Raw genomic sequence first — 18,222 nt, forward strand, 5'->3', positions numbered from 1 at the left:
CCAGTCCACAAAAGACTTTGTATATTTCCTTATACTTGTGGTATGCATGTTCTCTGTGGCCTGTTTTTACTATATGTTATTAGGAGGTTATTGGACATTTTTGCTTCTATAAAAGTATTCTTAAAACTAGTCTTTCACAAATGCCTAATATTCCCTTTATAGTAGTCACTGGAAATTTGTTATTCTTCAGTCTTCCAATAGTTTAGGCAATATTGTAATGGCAATCTTTGTGTATCCGGTTTTTTTCTTGTTAGATTATTTTTCTTAGTTTCAGAAACTCCGAACTTAAGGTTTTCCACCCTGTTATTATACTTCAAATAACCATTTCAGCATGAATTTTTAATTCATTTTACTTTCTTCATATAGCAGCCTTACTAATGCATTAGTCCACGAATTTCTATGTATCATTCTACGGTGCAAGCCTCAGAGTTCCTGCTTCTGTAACTATGAAGTGTAGGAGGGCAGAGAGATAGTGGTGGCCATAAAAAGTCACTTTAACTTGAAGGTCTGAATACCCTCTCTATTGTTTCCTCAATTTATTGATGCATTTGAGTTTGCATCTTTTCATCTTTTATCACCAACTCACAATTCATCATAACTCATTCTAAGTATCTCTAAACATTTTCATCACCCTACTTTGGTGACTTATATTTGAATGATAATACCCTTCCCTCCCACTCAGTATTCAAAGCTTTGATTGTATTTGTGCTGTCTGCCTTCCTACTGCTCAGTGGTCTTTTAAACTTTTCATTATATGGGTAAGTTAGTTCCAAAAGCCAGAAGCTCTTTGTTGCAGCCAGCCCTTAACATATGACCTGGAAAATTCACTCCTGGGTATTTACACCAGACAAGTCTTTACAGAAAGCACTTACCTGGATGTTTACAACAGCTCTATTCATATTTCCAGTTAAAATCTGGAAACAATCCAAGTGTCCTTTAGTGGGTGAATGATAACACAGTGCTGTGTGTCCATACAAAGCATACTACTCAACAACCAAAGAAAACACCATTGAAACACTCCGCAGTATGGATGAATCTCAGAGGAATTATGTGGAATGAAAGAAGTCAGTCTCAAAAGGTTGCATACTCTGTGGTTTTATTTATATGCAGTGATGGAGAACACATCACTGGTTGCAGGGAGCTAAAGGTTGGGGATGATGTGCTATAGAGGGATAGTAGGAATGTGTGTATACGAGTGTGTGTGTGGAGGGGGGTGTTGATGAAACTTTTATGTGTTCTAATGTGATTTAGCACAAGTCTATTGGTTATATGTCAACATTCATAGAACCATACACCAAAAAGTTATTTTATTACAAATTTAAAAATTTATTGGTGAAAATCCCAATTTCATCAAACTAGCCAAATGTCCTTGGATATTATCTAACCTCTAAATCTCAGCTTATATACCCACAAAATGTGGAAGCTACTCTGTACTTGAAGAGGTGTTATAAGGACAAAATAAGATGTTATGAGTTCCCTCCTTGACATACTAGAAGCGCCTCTTTTTCCTTTCTGTGGTAGATATTTCTCACTGGGAGCAGATTCTTTGTATTATTTTCATCCACACTTTCTAAAATAGTTATTTGGCTCTCAGGGGACAAATTGGAGCCATTGAGTGTTTCAAGCAGGAATGTGACATGATCTGACTTTCATTTTGAAAAGATTGTTGGAGCAGCTTTGTAGAGAAGGCAGAGGGGTAAAAGAGGAAACTAGGAGACCAGGAAGAGTGGCCAGAGAGACCCAAAGAGAAGCAGTGGTGACATGACATTATGCAGGCACAGTGGATTATTTGGGGAGATATAGGAACAACAAGCTTGATGATGGCTTGAGGGTCAAGAAAAGATAGATGGCGGTGTCATTGACTGAGTGAGAGACTCAAGGGAGGAGCACACTCACGTGAGTGGGTTGTGGAGGGCATTGTCACATTAAGGTTGGAAACCAAGCATGCAGTTGGACCAGGCCAGTATAGTCCTGTCCATTTCAAGGTGTGCAGCACATGTCAGCAAGGGGTTCTCAGCCCTCCCTGGTCAGGGTTGGGAGCACTGAGGGCTGCTCTTCCTCAGGCTCAGCCTTGAGGATTTTAACAGAGTAATTCTCTTTATTCTCAAGAGGGATTGTAGAAATTCTACCAGAATTCAGATTATGCTCATACTTTTCACTGTTGCCAGATTTTTCCCCCCTTTTCTATTTAATGAGATTTAAAGAAAGGAGGTATCCAGCATTTCCAAATACCCCAGCTTGGAAGTCATCAGTCATACTTTTAAGATTGAAAACTGTTCATAAGCTACTGAGACAAAGCAATCTCACCATGATCCATATCCAAGGAAATGAAATCAGCATATCCAAGAGACATCTGCACTCCCATGTGCATAGTGGAATACTATTCAGAAAAAAGCATTTCTATTATTTCTGGGAACCTGGAAGATAATACGTGAAGTGAAATAATCCAGGCACAGAAAGACAAATCGTACATGATCTTGCATATGGAATAAAAAAGTTGATCTCATAGAAGTAGAGAGTAGAATGGTGGTTATTAGGGGCCAGAGAAGTTGGGGAGGTATAAATTTCAGACAGAAAGAATAAATTCCAGTGCTCTATTTTACAACATGGTGACTATAATGTATAGTTGAAAAAGCAAGATAATGGACATAAAGCATTCTTACCACAACAATGATAACTACGTGAGGTTAACTCATTTGTTAATTAGCCAGACTAAGTAATTCCACAATGTTGACATACTTCAAAATATCATTTTGGCTACAGTAAATAATACAATTTTATCTGCCAATATAAAAAAATAAAATAAGATACTGAGAATGAAGATGAATATACAGACATGACACAGAATATGCTGGATTATATTCTAAAACGTGGTTGACCCTGTCATCCTCAAATTTCCAATTTTGCCACAAACAAGGGGAAAATCAGGGTATGTTTTTTCCTCTGGGAAGAGAGGGATATGAATGGGACTTATGGAGGGGGTGGAGGAACCTCAACTGCATCTGCAGACAGCAAGGTACTGATCAGGTCAGTGTGTTCATCAGGCTCATCTGTGTTTAGAATGTCCTAGAATTAAAAAATGAAGCCAGGTGTGCCTGTAAGCCCAGCAACTAAGGAGGCTAGGGCAGGAGGATCACAAGTTTAAAGCTAGCTTTAGCAACTCAGTGAGACCCTGTGTCTAAATAAAATATATATTTTTAAAGGGCTGGGAATATGGCTCACTGTAAAAGCACCACTGGGTTCAATCCCTAGTATGGAGAGAGGGAGAGGGAGAGGGAGAGGGAGAGGGAGAGAGAGAGAGAGAGAGAGAGAGAGAGAGAGAGAGAGAGAGAGAGAGAGAGAGATATTCTTTAACATATGAAAAATAATTTTTAAATCTATACATGAAAGACAAGGTTCTTTTCCCACCCACCCCATTTTCATGGATCAACTTAAAGAGCAATCTCTTAGGTTTTTCTCTCAGAAAATGTAATTACTTTGAAATGAAATGTTAATGCTATGTTCTATTCTTAAAGTCACTTGCTAACAGTGATGAAGCTATGGCTTAATGGAGTTGCTAAATTTTCTCCTAGGTCATTCTTCTTTCGTATTTTATATTCATCAAATGAGCTGGTGATGATCTGGAGTTTTTTTTTTTAAACAAACACAGGACTATCTCAGCTAAGACTCATCACCAGGCTGTTGACTTCAACATCTTCGAGGGCATGGTTTGCCACGGGGTCCCCCTGGTGACCATTTCAAGGGGCAAAGTGGTGTATGAAGCTGGAGTTCTCAATGTCACAGCAGGAGAAGGGAAGTTCATTCCACGCAAACCTTTCGCTGAGTATGTTTACCAACGAATCCAGCAACGAGACCAGGTGAGTCCTGCACAGTGGGCCAGGCCTGGGACGGACTGTTACCTGCTGTGGGTGTGGTTTGTGGTGATGGTGGCATTGTCACATCACACTGCTCTAATATATTCCTGGGGTGTTTGGGTTTATTTATATGAGAGATTACAGACAAATGCCAATTTTCAAAGGATCTTTGGATGGATGTGTTTTCCTTGGCAGACGAGTGTGTCGATTCAGGACTTTCTGATGGACAAGGTTGGATTTTTGTTTTTTTGGTTTTTTTCCAGGCAAGCTCAGTACATTTTGGGCAATTTAATCAGGATCCTCCAAGAAACAGACATTCAGATGGATAAAGGTGTGAGGGGGTTATTACAGGAAACACTTGGGAAAGAAAATGGGCAGGAACTGGAAAGACATGCCCCAGAATGTAACTCAGGTCTGACCCCAGACAGGAAAGAAGAAAAGAAAGCGAGTGGAAGCATCCAGACCACCACACCGTCTAGCAAGGGTTGAGAGGGGCCCCTGGCAGCCCTACCCCACTGTGATCAGTCATTGACTGGGACAGCCGTGGGAGGTGTGGTCACAGGGCAGACTCTGATGACATTCAGTGCTGAGCAGTGGCCCCTTAAGGAATTGCTATCCCTTTAGTTGAGGATTTGCGAGTCACATTCTCGTGACCATCAGAGTAATGGAGTAGGTAGATAGTATAAATATGAATTCCATCTTCCCTTTCCATTTCCTAGCTGTGAGGCCAAGAGCAAGTTTCCTTATCATCCTTGGGGTCAGATCCCTTATCTGGAAAATGAAAATAACATTTCTCCCTAACAAATTGTGACAATGGTGGAACCAGCGTGGATAAGATTAACCAGACTCGGATAAGATTTTTTTTTAAATGTAAGGTACATCCATTTAAGGCACATAGTAGGAGGTCAATAAATGCTAGTTCTGTTTCTTAATCTATAGCAAAGGCCCAAAGTTTATAATAATGCTGCATTATAAGAGATACTTGTTTTATTATTAATATTATTTATCTTGGCTTTTCACACATTTTTTTAGTGTGTACAGAGTCTTTAAAAATTTTAAGTTTTACTATACTAAATATTTGTAATGTATTTGAATATTTAAAATCAAAAATCCATTTCTGGGTTTGGAGGTGGGGGTGGAGCCACCCTGTACCCTTAATCTCATATGGCATAGGTTAGAGCTGAATGGCTGGGCCCTGAGAATGTTCTGGTTTTCTCCCAGAAGGCTTTGCTCATGTTCCTTGCCTGGCATATAGACTTTGTGACCTGTGGATTTATTCTAAAACTTATTTCTCTTCTTTCCAGTTTTCAAATGTAGGTTTTCTTTTCCAAAGTTCTCCATCTGTTCTTTGATTCACTTCACTTAGATCTTTTAGTCTCTTTGATTTCTCCTCTAATGTCTTGTGCAATTTTTTTTTTAACTTGTGGATTCTCAGAATCCGTTACCCAAGATTCCTGCATTAAAAAAAAAAAATGCTTCCTAAGGTAAACCATTGCTCTAGAATGCTTTAAATTCACAGGAATACCACAATTCTTTATATATATCGTATTTCAGTCAAAACAGATAGTTTAAGATTACAGTTCATTTTGCTGTGGGGTTAATTTATAAGTGTGTTGACACTGACAGGTGACAGGTGGGTGGTAACTGTAAGAGTCGCAGGTGTTTTTGAACATTTGTGTGGTAAAGAACAGCAGCACTAAAGCTTAATGGCTGCTTCCTGGATTCAAGGCATTCTTCTAAGGGCTCTGTTACTGTGAAAGCCCTGTGAAGGAATGAGATATTATTTCTCTCATTTTAAAAATTAGAAAACTGAAACTTCAAGAAATTAAGAAACTTGTTCATGTCACACATCAGGTACTTGACAGGGCAGGACATAAACCCTGGTTATTCACCTTTAGAAATTGCATACCTAAGCAATCAATTATATTGTAAAATATAAAAATTGAGTTCAATGAGGTACTGAGAGATAAATGGCTCAGTATTAATTTGCAAAAGAGTCTTAGTTGCAGCCATGATGGCAGCTAGTTTATTCATGGGTCTGTAGCAGTAACTCGGTAGAGGCATGGAAGGGTAGACTTTGGAAATCACAAGAAGGTAGAATCAATAGAACCAGGTGATAATATGACACTTGAAATGGATCTGAAGTAGGGCTGCTCCTGATGGTCAGTTCTGGTTGGTCACCAGCAGGGACACTAGACAAACAGGGACTCCCGGATAGACTGTATTTAAATGACTAACTTGAGACAAGTTCTTCCCGGGATAGCAAAAATGGTTTGGACAGAAGAGGTCACCAGATGACTGGTTTCAACTGTTCTCCTTTTCAAATTGCTTTCTGTTTTGTTGGCAGAATTAATGTCCACTTCATATTTTATGTATTGACTACCAATTGTATGAATTATTTTAATTTCTTAATATTTTCTTCTGATATCCATCTCTTAGGCATTAAGAGCATTGTTATTTTGAGAATAACAATAGATGATAATTTTCATTGTTATCACATGTTGTTCTGAGAACTTACTATCTACCAAGAACTGCATTAGGTGATTTGTAGTCATTATTTTACTTAATGTGGACATTCACGTGAAGGATATTATCATTCTCAGTTTACAGAACAGAAAACTGAGCCTCAGCAAAATTAAACAACTTCCCCTGGGTTAAGAAATAAGTCAACTTAAGAGCCAGGATTTGTGATATTTTCACTCTACCACAGGATCTCTGTAGAGACAAGAAAAGAGAAAAAATGATCATGAACCCCAAACCATGAGGGAATGCATGATTTAAAAAGATGTTGGGGGAAAAAATGCCAAAATGAGTAAAATAAAATTCAGTTTAGGAATTATGTGATGGCATTTCAGACCCCTTTCCAGTTTAGTGAAGATGATTATAGAGTAAAAATATTACACTAAAGTTAAGAAAACGATTTGTCACAAACGCTAGATTTTAAATTCGCATGAGGTTATCAGAGCTCTTTGTTTTGTGCAGCTCAGAGGTAGAATGTTTGCTTAGCATGCACAAAGCCCTGGTTTCAATCCCCAGTGTCTAGATAAATAACTTAAATAAATAAAATTAAAATACTCATATTTCTTTGTGAGTAAAGGTTAAGAATTTGAAGGCAAGCAGGAAGGGACCATAAGATTTCTCCTGCTTGCCTGTTACACCCCCTCACCCTCCACCCCACTCACAGCTTCTTATCCTTTCCATGCTGATGCTTGGTACAGAGTAGCTTTTGACAAATTAATAAACAAAACACTAAGAGGAACAAAGGCAATAGCTTCAGAAGGACATAGAAGGAACTTTAAATAAATTAACCCAGAGATTGCCTACTGCACCATCCCAACGAGTGGGGTTATCTGTAAGCTTGATTTTTTTCCACGATTGTATTTCTGAGTAAAACTTACCATCATTCCACTTTGCCACTTTCACTGTTTTTGAATGTTGTGAGGCATTTCAAAGGAAAGAAGAGACATTTTTCCTCAATTCATCAGCTTTGGGGAATTATTATTTATTTTAAAACTTAGCTAATCCATAAGGGAAAATTTTAAAATCAAAAGACAAGACATCAGACTTTATTTTATAAATATAACACAATAAAACATTTCAATATTATATAAAAAGTCACTTAAGGAGCAGCACTGTAGGGAAGAGAAAGAAAAGGGGGAAAAATAAGTAACAACAACTTAGATATTCCAAGAGATTTCCTGAAAGAACAAAATTATGTACTGTTGATTCTTTACCAAGAGCGTATAGCTCTTTCAATTCGATCATATATTTCTGAAAGCTTTGTGTATTTAGTGTTATAATTTTCATCAAAATTTGAAAAGATGGACTTTCTTTAAGTTATCGATTAAGTCATCTTTTTTCTCCTTTTCAGTAATAAGCAACTTTGTCCTTTTCTGTAAAATACAAGGCATGCTGCATTTTAGAGAGAAATAGGAGTAGCTTCTCAGAGTAATAGATGGTTTCAGAGTACTGCTGCCAAAGCTTTTAAACTGGGTTGTATCTTTGCAACGATAAGCATAATTTGCCTTTCTAGATAAGATAAAATTGAGTGGATGGCTGACTTGGTCCTTGAAATGGGTATTTTCCATTTCTGAAATAATAGTTTGTCAATGTCTTTCTCAAGGTAAGTAGCTCAGAGAAAGTAATTTAAGATATGTCATCAACTGCCGTATAGACCCAATTTTCTCAGATTGATAGATAATAATAATAAAAGGCAATACGTATGCTAGATCTGGCTCCTTTTGGCTCACAAAAGACACTTGAATTCACCTCTGCCCAAGCCCTCATTCAGGGATGTCACTGTGGTAGCTTGAAATCAAACATGGTAGGAGTATTTACACCACAGAAATAGGCAAGTGCTACAAATTAGGATTTTAAGGATGGTGATAAAAAGAAGAGTCTACTGATTGTTCATATTTACCAGCACACTACTGTATCATAGGACACTTTCTAAGTACATGTTGAGCATCCCTAATCTAAAAATCTAAAAAACTCAAATACTCCAAAATCTAAAACTTTTGAAAATTGACAAATGCATTGAAGTATCTCAGATTTTCAGACAAGGAGTACTCAACCACTAAAGTTTATGCAAACATTCCAAAGTCAAAAAACAAACAAACAAAAACCCCAAAACTCCAAACTCTAAACTACTTCTGGGCCCAAGCATTTTGATGTGGGACACTCAGCTTATAACTCTTTTCATGCTTTAATCTAATCATTAAACATTCTTTCTGTAAATATTTGTTGATCATCAGTCAAGTGTCAGTATAGGTTAATTTTCACAACCACCTGGGAATAGCAGTTGTTCTATTTTATAGATTAAGCTTTTGAGGCTCACAGAGGTCACTTAGCTGGGTTGGAGGCTCAGGTCTAAACCAGTCCCTTCAATGTCTAGCACTACAGCACATTAATCATGAAGTTTAATCCCTACTCAAATGAATAGCCACCCACCTCCCACCCTCAGCGTAAGGTCCCCCATTCTCCCCACTGCACGAAGGGATCATTTGCCCTTCAGCTGGAAAACTTAACAGAGCAACCAGCCCCGAAGTAAGAGGGCCTAGCTTTGTTGCATTGTCCTTGAGAAAGAGCTCCCAGGGTATTTTAAGGATTACATGGAGACATTCAGTGGATGCTAAAACATTAGCAAAATGCACACATTTCTATTGTTATAGATCATCTCTATGGAGCCTAAGGGCTACTCAAGTTCTACTGGTGCACAGAGCCTTAGATAGCTCAGTTCAGTGTATACCACAGTTCTCTAAATTCACCAGGTCATTCTCAGGGACTCAGTGTTCATTTGAGCTGTTTGATGTTGATCCAGTGTCTGCTGTTTGGTATTTGGAACTTCTTTTGTCTTTATGTATATTTTTGTATCTTAACCTCTCTGGGCAGCATCGCATCTGTAACTGTCTTGGGGCCTGAGAACTATTCTTTACTGATCTCTCTGGTTTCAGAAAATCTAACATCCCAGCACTCCATTCTTGGCAGACAATATAGTTAAAATCTTCATCAATTCAGAGCTTCCTCTTCCCCTGATCAGCTTAACCAAAAAGCATTTCTGCAATTATGCAAATATAATGATGATTGCAATTAATGTTTATACCGCATATGATGTAATTCTCATTTTTGTCTTTCTATTAACTTGTCACAGTGACAATTGTCATTAAATCTTATGAACTCAAATTGAACTCTCTGTTAAAGTGACTCATCAGCATCCTGTCCTGTGAGATGCATCTGTGCTCTGTATCACCCAGGATAGCCCCTCTCAGGGCTGTACCTTTGAGCCATTTTACTTGATTGTAAGACCATCAAGATGGAAACCATTGCTGCCACTGATCTAATCTTGACCAGCAAGTATTGGGGGAAAATGATGCAACTCAGATTATCCTCAAATATATGTTCTCAGGGCATTTTAGTGTCTTGAGATGCTCCTTGCACAAGTTGCCAAATAATTGTCAGTAATGTTACCTTCCAGTGATTCTGTTGTCCTGCAGTATATGAAAAATTCTGAGGAATCCTACATTCAAGCAGTCTCACTTCATTTAACAAACATTCATCCAGCACCAGGCACCATCTGGGGGCTAGTGATACCAGCATCAATCAGACAGCAGCCCCAATCCCAAAGGGTTTATCTTCTACTTGTTCCAGCTCTGGGTTCCTTGTGCTTAAATCCTAGTTCTGCTTGACACACTTTTATACTTCTTCACGGTAGTCAGTTGGCCACTTGAATAGAGGAATCTGAACATGAGGAGAGATCAAGGCTGGAGATAAATTTGGGAGTCATGGCACATAGATTTAAAACCACAAGTCTGGAGCCATCAGGGAGGCTTGCTAGATAGAGACAAAAGGAGGCTTAAGATAGAGATCTCGGTCCACCAACCTTCAGAGATTGAGGAGAAAAGAAATCAGAAAAGGAGCCTGAGATAGCTGCCCAGAGAGTCAGGAAGATCATCAGGAAAACAGGGAGACTCAGAAGGCAAGAGAAGAAACCTGCTTCCTTTGTTCAACCCATACCACTCAAATTCTTTGTTCTGATCTCTCTTGAGTATTTTATGCTGCATAAAAGTCCTCTAAGGATTAGCTGTGCTTTCAGCCTCTAATGGGGCTGCAGTATACATGACCACTCTACTCATCTGAGATACCAGGAAAAGAAACCCATTTTATTTTTAACCCTATCACTAGTACAGTTTCTGAGAATTGAACACTGGTTGCACCATAGACCAGGGTCCATATCAAGCCAGGTACTGCACACTTCAGATAGAGAGTTGCCACTTCAGTAGACAGAAGTTGCCATTGTCACTAGACAGAAGTATTAAGACTAGCTTTCCTAAGAGTGGTGGGTTAGGTCTACCTAGAAAACAAATGTGCAACTGAGCTTCTGAACAACGGTAGTGATGGTTTAAGATTCTGCAGAGTGACTGCCACCACTTTTCCATTTTGTCACAGTGGATATATATTGAGGTTCTAAAATATATAGAGAGTGCCATGCCTGAGGCAAGAGACGGTGCAGAGAGGAATAAGATGCATATCTAGTCAATACAGGGCCTATGCAGCCCACCCCTAAGGAGAAGAAAATAGTAAAAGGTTGAAATTGCTTGGAGCCATAAGAATGGAACCTAAATTGTCTTTTTTAATAGATAAAAAAATATCTATTAAAGTGAAATATTGTGTAATGTGGAACAACAAAAGACTACTGAGAGAAGATTGGTTTGTTTCTGAGGTGGCAGCAGGCACAGGCAGGCATGGTCACACCTTAAGGTCATTCTGGAAGGATGACTGTTCCCACCTGGAGCCTCAGAAGCAGATGAACAGTGAAACTATGCAGATAAGATCAATCAGGTCACAGACATATGATGATCAGTGTCACCTGGGGACCAGCCAGGCTGCATGCTGCTCGATGGCATTATCAGGACAGTGACTGGGCAGCCAAAAAGCAGTTCTTAGAAAACCAAGTGACCTGAGACCTTTCCACAAGGCTTTTCTGGCCAGCAAGAGAGTAAAGCCTAGAAAGCAGGTACACAGTGAAGCACAACAAAGGAGGGAGAGGGAAACTGAGCCAGCCCAGGCCAGGACTCCTCAGGCACAGAAGAAAGAAAGCTTAACTGAGCATTGAACACTGGTTCCACCATCGTCCCCTCCAAAAACCCTTCCACCCATATTTATTGGGGACATATTATGGAAGAATAGAGCAATACATTGGCCCCCTGCCTACTGGGGGAGACAGAAAGGTAAATAAATCATTATAGAAAATTATAGTATGCAAGCTAGTGGATGTGACAGAGAGGGCTTACTAGTCTGATGACTACCTGGGCTGAGGTATAAAAGCAAAGTCAGAGATACTTAGGTAACAAGGATAGTGGGCATCCCAGCCCGTGCCAAGCCCTGGCCCTGACACAAAGATTTAGGAAGGATTCTTATTTGCCTGGTTAGGGACGTGCACTATCCTGGGGCTTGCAGATTTAAGGTCAGGGGAAGCAATCCTCTAAGGGACTGACCAGATTATAGAACAGACCTGCCCCTAAATGAGGACAGGCCTACACTAGATGGCTCCACCTGAACCAATGGTGTCACAGTCCAATCCCAGTGAGCCCAAGACAGACAGAAAAGCAGCAACTGAAAACTTCAAGTAGGAGAGCTTCAGGAGCTGCTGTACAAAGAGGGAGACGGAGCCGGAGTTGAGGAGGGGCCCACAGCACAGAGTAGGTGGCACAAATATCTGCCCACTTATGTCAGTTTCCCCAGGGGTACACCATGCAGAAAGTCTGATGACTGAAGTGAAATAAACCATGGGTATCGAGTGTAAATACCAAGAGGAAGAGAGAAAGGCAAGACCCTCTAGGTGGTAGGCAAGAGGGTGAAAGAAATCTTGGTTTCCTGGCATGGTCCTGGATCATGCTTGTTAATGATGTTAGGTAGTCTTTCCACTCTCAGTCCTTCTTTGGATGATAAATTCTATGGTCACTCTAGGTTGAAGGGATATACCATGAAGTGTAGCTTAGGAAGTAAAGGCAGGAGAGAAAGAAGCACTAGGCAAAGAGAAAGAGAGTGGTGGGTTAGGGTTAGGTAAGTTTAAGGTTTCAGATGTGCCTTGGCTCTCGGTGACCTCAGTGTCCAGGACTAGGTGGCAGAAATGGGAAGCTGGCACTTTATTTCCAGGCACCTTGAGATACCAATAGGATTGAGGTGAAGCCAATGGTTGAGTGGATAATGAGCCAAAATGGAGGTCCAGCCAACATCGGGGCAGACACAGTAAGGGGACCAAGGCTTGACCTGGTGCTCAGTGTGTGCTGCAAGTTCCAGGGCTGTGGGAGCTCACTCCACCTTGCTCTTTGTAGTATTCTCTGTGGAAAAATAGGTGAGGCTGTGGGCGCTCAGTAATTGTCCGTTGAATGAAGGAAATGCTTGTATCTCAAGTATCTGAGGGATGAGTTTTATTTACCAAATTTTGTGAATGAGCGTGTAAATTCAGAGGCATTAAATGACTTGTGAGTTCCCTACAATGAATTAATAGCAAAGGGAGAATTCAAACTTAGATCTTACTCCAAAGCCCACATTGTTGATAACTTCAGTATATTGGTTTGGATGATCAAAATGAGACCCATAATGGCTTATTATGTGCTTGTGTTTGTGTACATTATTTATTAAGAGCTTTGTGTCAGTCAGCTTTCTGTCACTGAGACAAAATACATGAGAAAGACAACTTATAGAAGGGAAGACTCGTTTTGGCTCACAGTTTCAGAGCCATGGTCAGCTGGCTCCATTGTTTCTGGGCAGTTTCTGTGATGAGGCAGAACATCATGGTGGAAGGACATAGTGGAGCAAAGCTGCTCACCTTATGGAAGCCGGGAAGCAGAGAGACAGCAGGGGGGCAGGAGAACTGGGGACATGATATGTCCCTAAAGACCTACTGCCTTCACCTAGGTCCCAACTCCTATTGTTTGCACCACCGCCCAATAGTACATTCAAATTATGAATCTATCAATAGATTAAACTATTGATGAGGCCAAAACCCTCGTGGTCCAATCACTTTCTAAAAGCCCTACCTTTGAACATTGCTGCTTTGGGGACCAGGCCTTCAACACATGACCCTTGGGGGACATTCCGGATCCAAAGCTTATCTGTGTCAGGCATTATTCCAAATGTTTCTCTTATATTTAATCCTGTCAACATTTTAATCCTCACAACAACCCTATAATGCAGGTGCTGTTTTTAGTCCCAGTTCACAGCTACAGGAACTGGAGCACCCACCGTGCTGAGTAACTGCCCAGGCAATCTGGTTCCAGAGCCGGTGCCATTAATCACTGACATTCGCTGCCTCTTGACTTGTCAGAGAAGTTGCGCACATATTTACAAACAGCATGATTTAGTTACTTCTCCTGAATTCCTTTGTTTATAAAGTCCAGATTTTGAAACTGTGTTCAAGCACTAAATTAACTCCAGCTGAACCCAGCTGAGGGTTCCGCTGTGTCATTGGCCACCAAAGAGGTGAGATTCTGCAGAAAGCCTGTTACACACAGAGGCAGACAGGACCAGGAAACACACACCAGCAAGTTGCTGTGATTGATCAAAATGCTCAGCCCTAGGAGAGGGACAGATGGCTAGGACTGAAACTAGAAGAAAAGGTGGAATCTCGGGAAGGACTATAGGAGATGGGACTTGGACGAGGTGAAGCTGTGGCAGAAGCCCAGATGGCACATTCCCTGAGCCTTCCTCTGATACAGATTAACACTGACAAAGAAAGAACAATCCAGAGACCCAAGGGTCCTAGGAAACCCCAGGAGAGGGCAAGAGGCTGGTACCCGATAAGTTCACAAGATTCTGTTTTGCTCTCACAATTCACAAAGGAAGCATGTCTGTAACTTTGAAGTCAATAAACCAAAAGAGGGAAATGAAATATGTTCTCTTTCAGACTTGCACACCTGTGCCGGTGGAGCGAGAACCCTATAAGGGAGAGGTCAGCAAATTGAAACCCAGAGACTCCACAGTGGGGACCAGGAAGCAGGACCACCCCTGATTTGGTGCTGTGAGTAATGAAGAGTGGACGGAGAAAGTATTCCTGTGTGATAATCAGCATATAAATGTCAGCATGTGAAATTGGCCTGTCTCCCTTCACAAGCCTTTGAAGAGTCCAAGGTCAAAGGCTTCAAAGTGATGAAAAATGCAAGGACAGTTAAGCTAAGAAGAGACTGATAAGAGACCTGTTGGTGTAGAACAGTGAGATGAGCCTTCGGGATTAAAGAAGGTCTTGAGGGTAATGGCAAGGAACATTCCCCAGAGAATCTACCACAAGTAAGAAGCAGTGGGTCGGAAGCATACAGAGGGCCCTGTTACTGCACTACTTACAACAAGGAGTATCATTTCATGGTCAAAATTTATAAACCAATTAGAACTTTATATGGAACAATGAATCTTTGTATGGTAAATTCCACTGGGTTCTAGAATTTAGAATGCATGAAAAATGAATGTTGTTTTCAGGAATGTAATTTTCAGAAAAATTATTTGATAGTATTTGATGCACTTTTTTCCATGCTTAATTTTTGGAATATAGACACGATCATTTTTGAAAAGATGTTTGAGTGCTTCATCAGGTGCCCCTCATTCTTTTTGACACACATATGTTTCTGTCTTGGAGCACCTGTGATCACATCCTTGTCAATGTTTTTTCTCCTTAATTGTTTTCTAATCCTGTTCTGTCATATCCCTATTTAACAACAGTGGCCTTGTTATGATTTTAGTATCTCTCTACCATCACTTTTACTGACTTCATCAAATAAATGCATTTTTCCAGTTTTGTAATTTCACTAGGTTCTGAAACTTTTAAAAATTTATTTCATGATATGTTTTCAGATACTTCAACATGTACCAATCTGCAAGAGACTTTAACCTAGGGTTGACCTGATGGATAGGGCCAGAGGTTTGTGCTAATCAGGGGCTCTGCTTGACAAAGGTCTGGTTTTCTATGTGCTCAGGCATTGCACATAGTCATATTTTGGCAGCCTGTGTTTCCCTACAAAACCCCCATGGCTGCAGGGATGTGGATGATGAATCCTTGAATAACCAAGCCCTCTGTCCCACATGCTGTGCATGTTGTCAATCTTGAACTTTTTCTAGCCCCAAGTTTCAGTGTTTTTATTGTTTCTACATTACTGAAATTATTCTTCCAATTCAATAAGATCGTATTAAAAGATTCAGAAGAAGATTAGCAAGGGATGGAAATGCTACTGAAAACTATCACATGCTATGAACTGCATTTGTAGGAGCGGGCTTAGTGTTTACTTTGATTGGAGTGTTTCTTGGGGTTAGCTTGAATTCTGCCTCTCTTTGTGGAGGAGAATGCTACACTGAGTTGCTTTTATTCTCTTCAAAGGTAAAATCAGAGGAAAGGATGCTGTGCTCCCCTCACAGCCACACGTCCTCAGCCCGTGGAGACCCAGGCCTTATTTCAACTCCCCAAGATCCTTTAGGAAAAATAATCGCTCTGGGCCTCTTTGATTTTCTTTCAACAGCAATTGCTGTCTTCCTTACTATGCCATTGTTGTTGCCTAAGATTGAAGATATAAATGAATATTATTGTGTTGGAAAGTCTGTCTGAAAATTCATTGATGATGCTTTAAAATTTTTGTTTGCACTAGATTTCTTTGAATTTGAAAACATCACTTTCTTGTTTAACAGATTTTTTTTTTCATTTTAGTGGCTACATTTGTTTTGAAACTGCACTGCGATTTTACATTTTATTGGAATTAATAAACGTTGAGATCTTCATTTGATATTCTGTTATCTGAATTATGTGTGTCTCCTTCTAACTAGTGGAACAGGGACTGTGGGGGTGGTTTTGACTCAAGACTGTGATTTCCGGTGTGCCATCTGCTTCAGCGACTCCCAACAATCAGGCCCTTGACAGAGTGTATGTAATCACATCAGGTGCTCAACCTTAGGGTGAATCCAAGGCAATTATCCAATCACACTGATGACTTGAGGATTTGAAGGATTCAATGGAATCAGCAAGGCTGAGAGATGCTGGGTTGACACTTTTTTCCCATGTACTTCCGGTCTGTACTGTGATCCCTCTGTGTTTGCAGAGAATCAGAGCTGCTTCTCCTGGGTAACTAGGTCAAGAGGGATGTTTAAAACATGGAGTAAACTCAGGGTAATTAGGCAGTTCTTGTGGGTTCCCCTAACATACCCACTTAAATCAGGGGTGGGTATTTGCTCATGTGGGTTTAACCAAGGGTAGTGGGAAATTGTACTCACCTGCCATTTGTTTTGAGCGCATGATAAAAAAGGTTGAAGAGCTACACCTCAAGAGAAATCTTTAGGTTCAAACTACAGCTCTTTTTTTTCCTCAGGTTAAAATATACCTTAAAATATTGGTTATTTTTCTTCTCCACTTTGACTGGCAATGGAAATTCTACAATAGAATCACTGAATCTTCTGAAAGGAAATGATTAAATTGTTTTCTTACTCAGAAGCAAATTCTCACTCAGCCTTTAGCATTCAGACAAAATGTCACCCTCTCTGGGAGGCTTTCCAAGATCCGGTGACTGGGTTATGTGCCTTATTTATGCTCCTCCATAGCAGAGCCCAGTGTGGGCCCTGTCATAGTACCTTATCTGGTGCATCATACAATTAGCACTCTATATCCGTGGGTTCCACATAGACTCAACTAACTGTGGATCAAAAATATTTCTTAAAAAATTACATCTGTACTGAACACATACAGACTTTTTCTTGTCATTATTTGCTAAAAAAAGTGTAACAACTATTTACATAGTCTTTACATTATATTGAATATTGCAAGTAATCTAGAGATTATTTAAACCATAAGGGAGAGTCTGTGTAGGTTGTATGCATATACTCTGCCATTTTATATGGGAGGCTTGAACATCCTCAGATTTGAGGGATTTTGGGGACCCCAGAACCAATACCCCACATATGCTGAGGAACAACAGCAGTTACTGGGTTTACCGCTCTGTCTCCTTTAGGAAACTGAAAACTCATGCAGGCAAGGTCTGCCTGGCTCCCCAGCACCTAGCAGAGAACCCAGCAACCGATGGGCATTCAATGGATACCTATTCATTTTTGAATAAAGGAAAAAGTGTAAGAGTTTCTGCCAAGTTTTTAAATTGACACAGATGAAGTTAGTGAGAACTCACAACAAAATAGGAACAAACTTCATGGAGGGTTTTTGTGTAAGGGCATTCTGCATGTAGAGCTTGGGGTCATCATTGTCTCTTTGAAAACTATGTTTGGGAGAATGAAATCGCTATAGGATTCCATTGCAACAGCCAATCGAAATGAATGGGGGGCTCTCTTTGTTCCTTTTATTTGGTTTTGTTGCCAGTGCTTTTGTTGAGACCATAGTTCTAAATAATAATAGAAGGCAATGGGAAAACATGATTCAAGCTATCAATATTTAATGCCGTATTTTTCAAGACTGCTGCTGGTGCACAAAATAAGATCTCTGTCCCTGAACAATTGCATGTTTGAGGTCAGCACAAAGGATGGATGGAACAAGTAGAATTTCTTCTCCATGTTCACCTTCCACTGAACTTCCTCCAAGGAAGCGTGAGGAGATAAAAAGTGCAGGCTCTAAATGCTGTCCTCTGTTCACTACATGTGAGGCCTTGAGCAACTTTTAAAATTAAAATATGAGATTATCGAAACTTGCCAAAAGATAAAAAATTACCATAAATCACCCTTTTGAATTTTCCCAGTTAAGAATGGAGACTTTCTCCTCTTTTGTTCATTTCCCATTCCTTGCCCTGGGTACCCAGCAGCCCCCGTCTGCTGTTTCATTTCCACATACATCTTTTATACCTGAATATACATATACCTGACCCTAAGCATTGTTTTGAATGTGATTAAACCT

The 18,222-nt window shown here is 40.1% G+C and overlaps 1 protein-coding gene across 3 annotated transcripts in view; it reads left to right on the top strand.

The window, feature by feature from the left end:
* The window catches only part of Dpys (dihydropyrimidinase), a 73,076-nt gene extending 56,956 nt beyond the window's left edge, over positions 1-16,120 (top strand). The window contains exons 8-10 of one of the 3 annotated variants that reach the window (XM_027949201.2): positions 3,650-3,857; positions 14,263-14,376; positions 15,721-16,120. In XM_027949201.2, the coding sequence (XP_027805002.1) occupies positions 3,650-3,857; positions 14,263-14,367 (313 nt within the window). In that variant the 3' untranslated portion in view covers positions 14,368-14,376; positions 15,721-16,120. Of the gene's footprint in view, positions 1-3,649; positions 3,858-14,262 lie in introns of all 3 variants that reach the window. The other 2 variants (XM_027949210.2, XM_071602189.1) reach the window with 2 other exon arrangements.
* Positions 16,121-18,222: the final 2,102 nt, after the last annotated feature.

The sequence above is a fragment of the Marmota flaviventris genome, chromosome 15 (genome assembly GCF_047511675.1).
Source record: "Marmota flaviventris isolate mMarFla1 chromosome 15, mMarFla1.hap1, whole genome shotgun sequence".
Classification (NCBI taxonomy): Eukaryota; Metazoa; Chordata; class Mammalia; order Rodentia; family Sciuridae; genus Marmota; species Marmota flaviventris.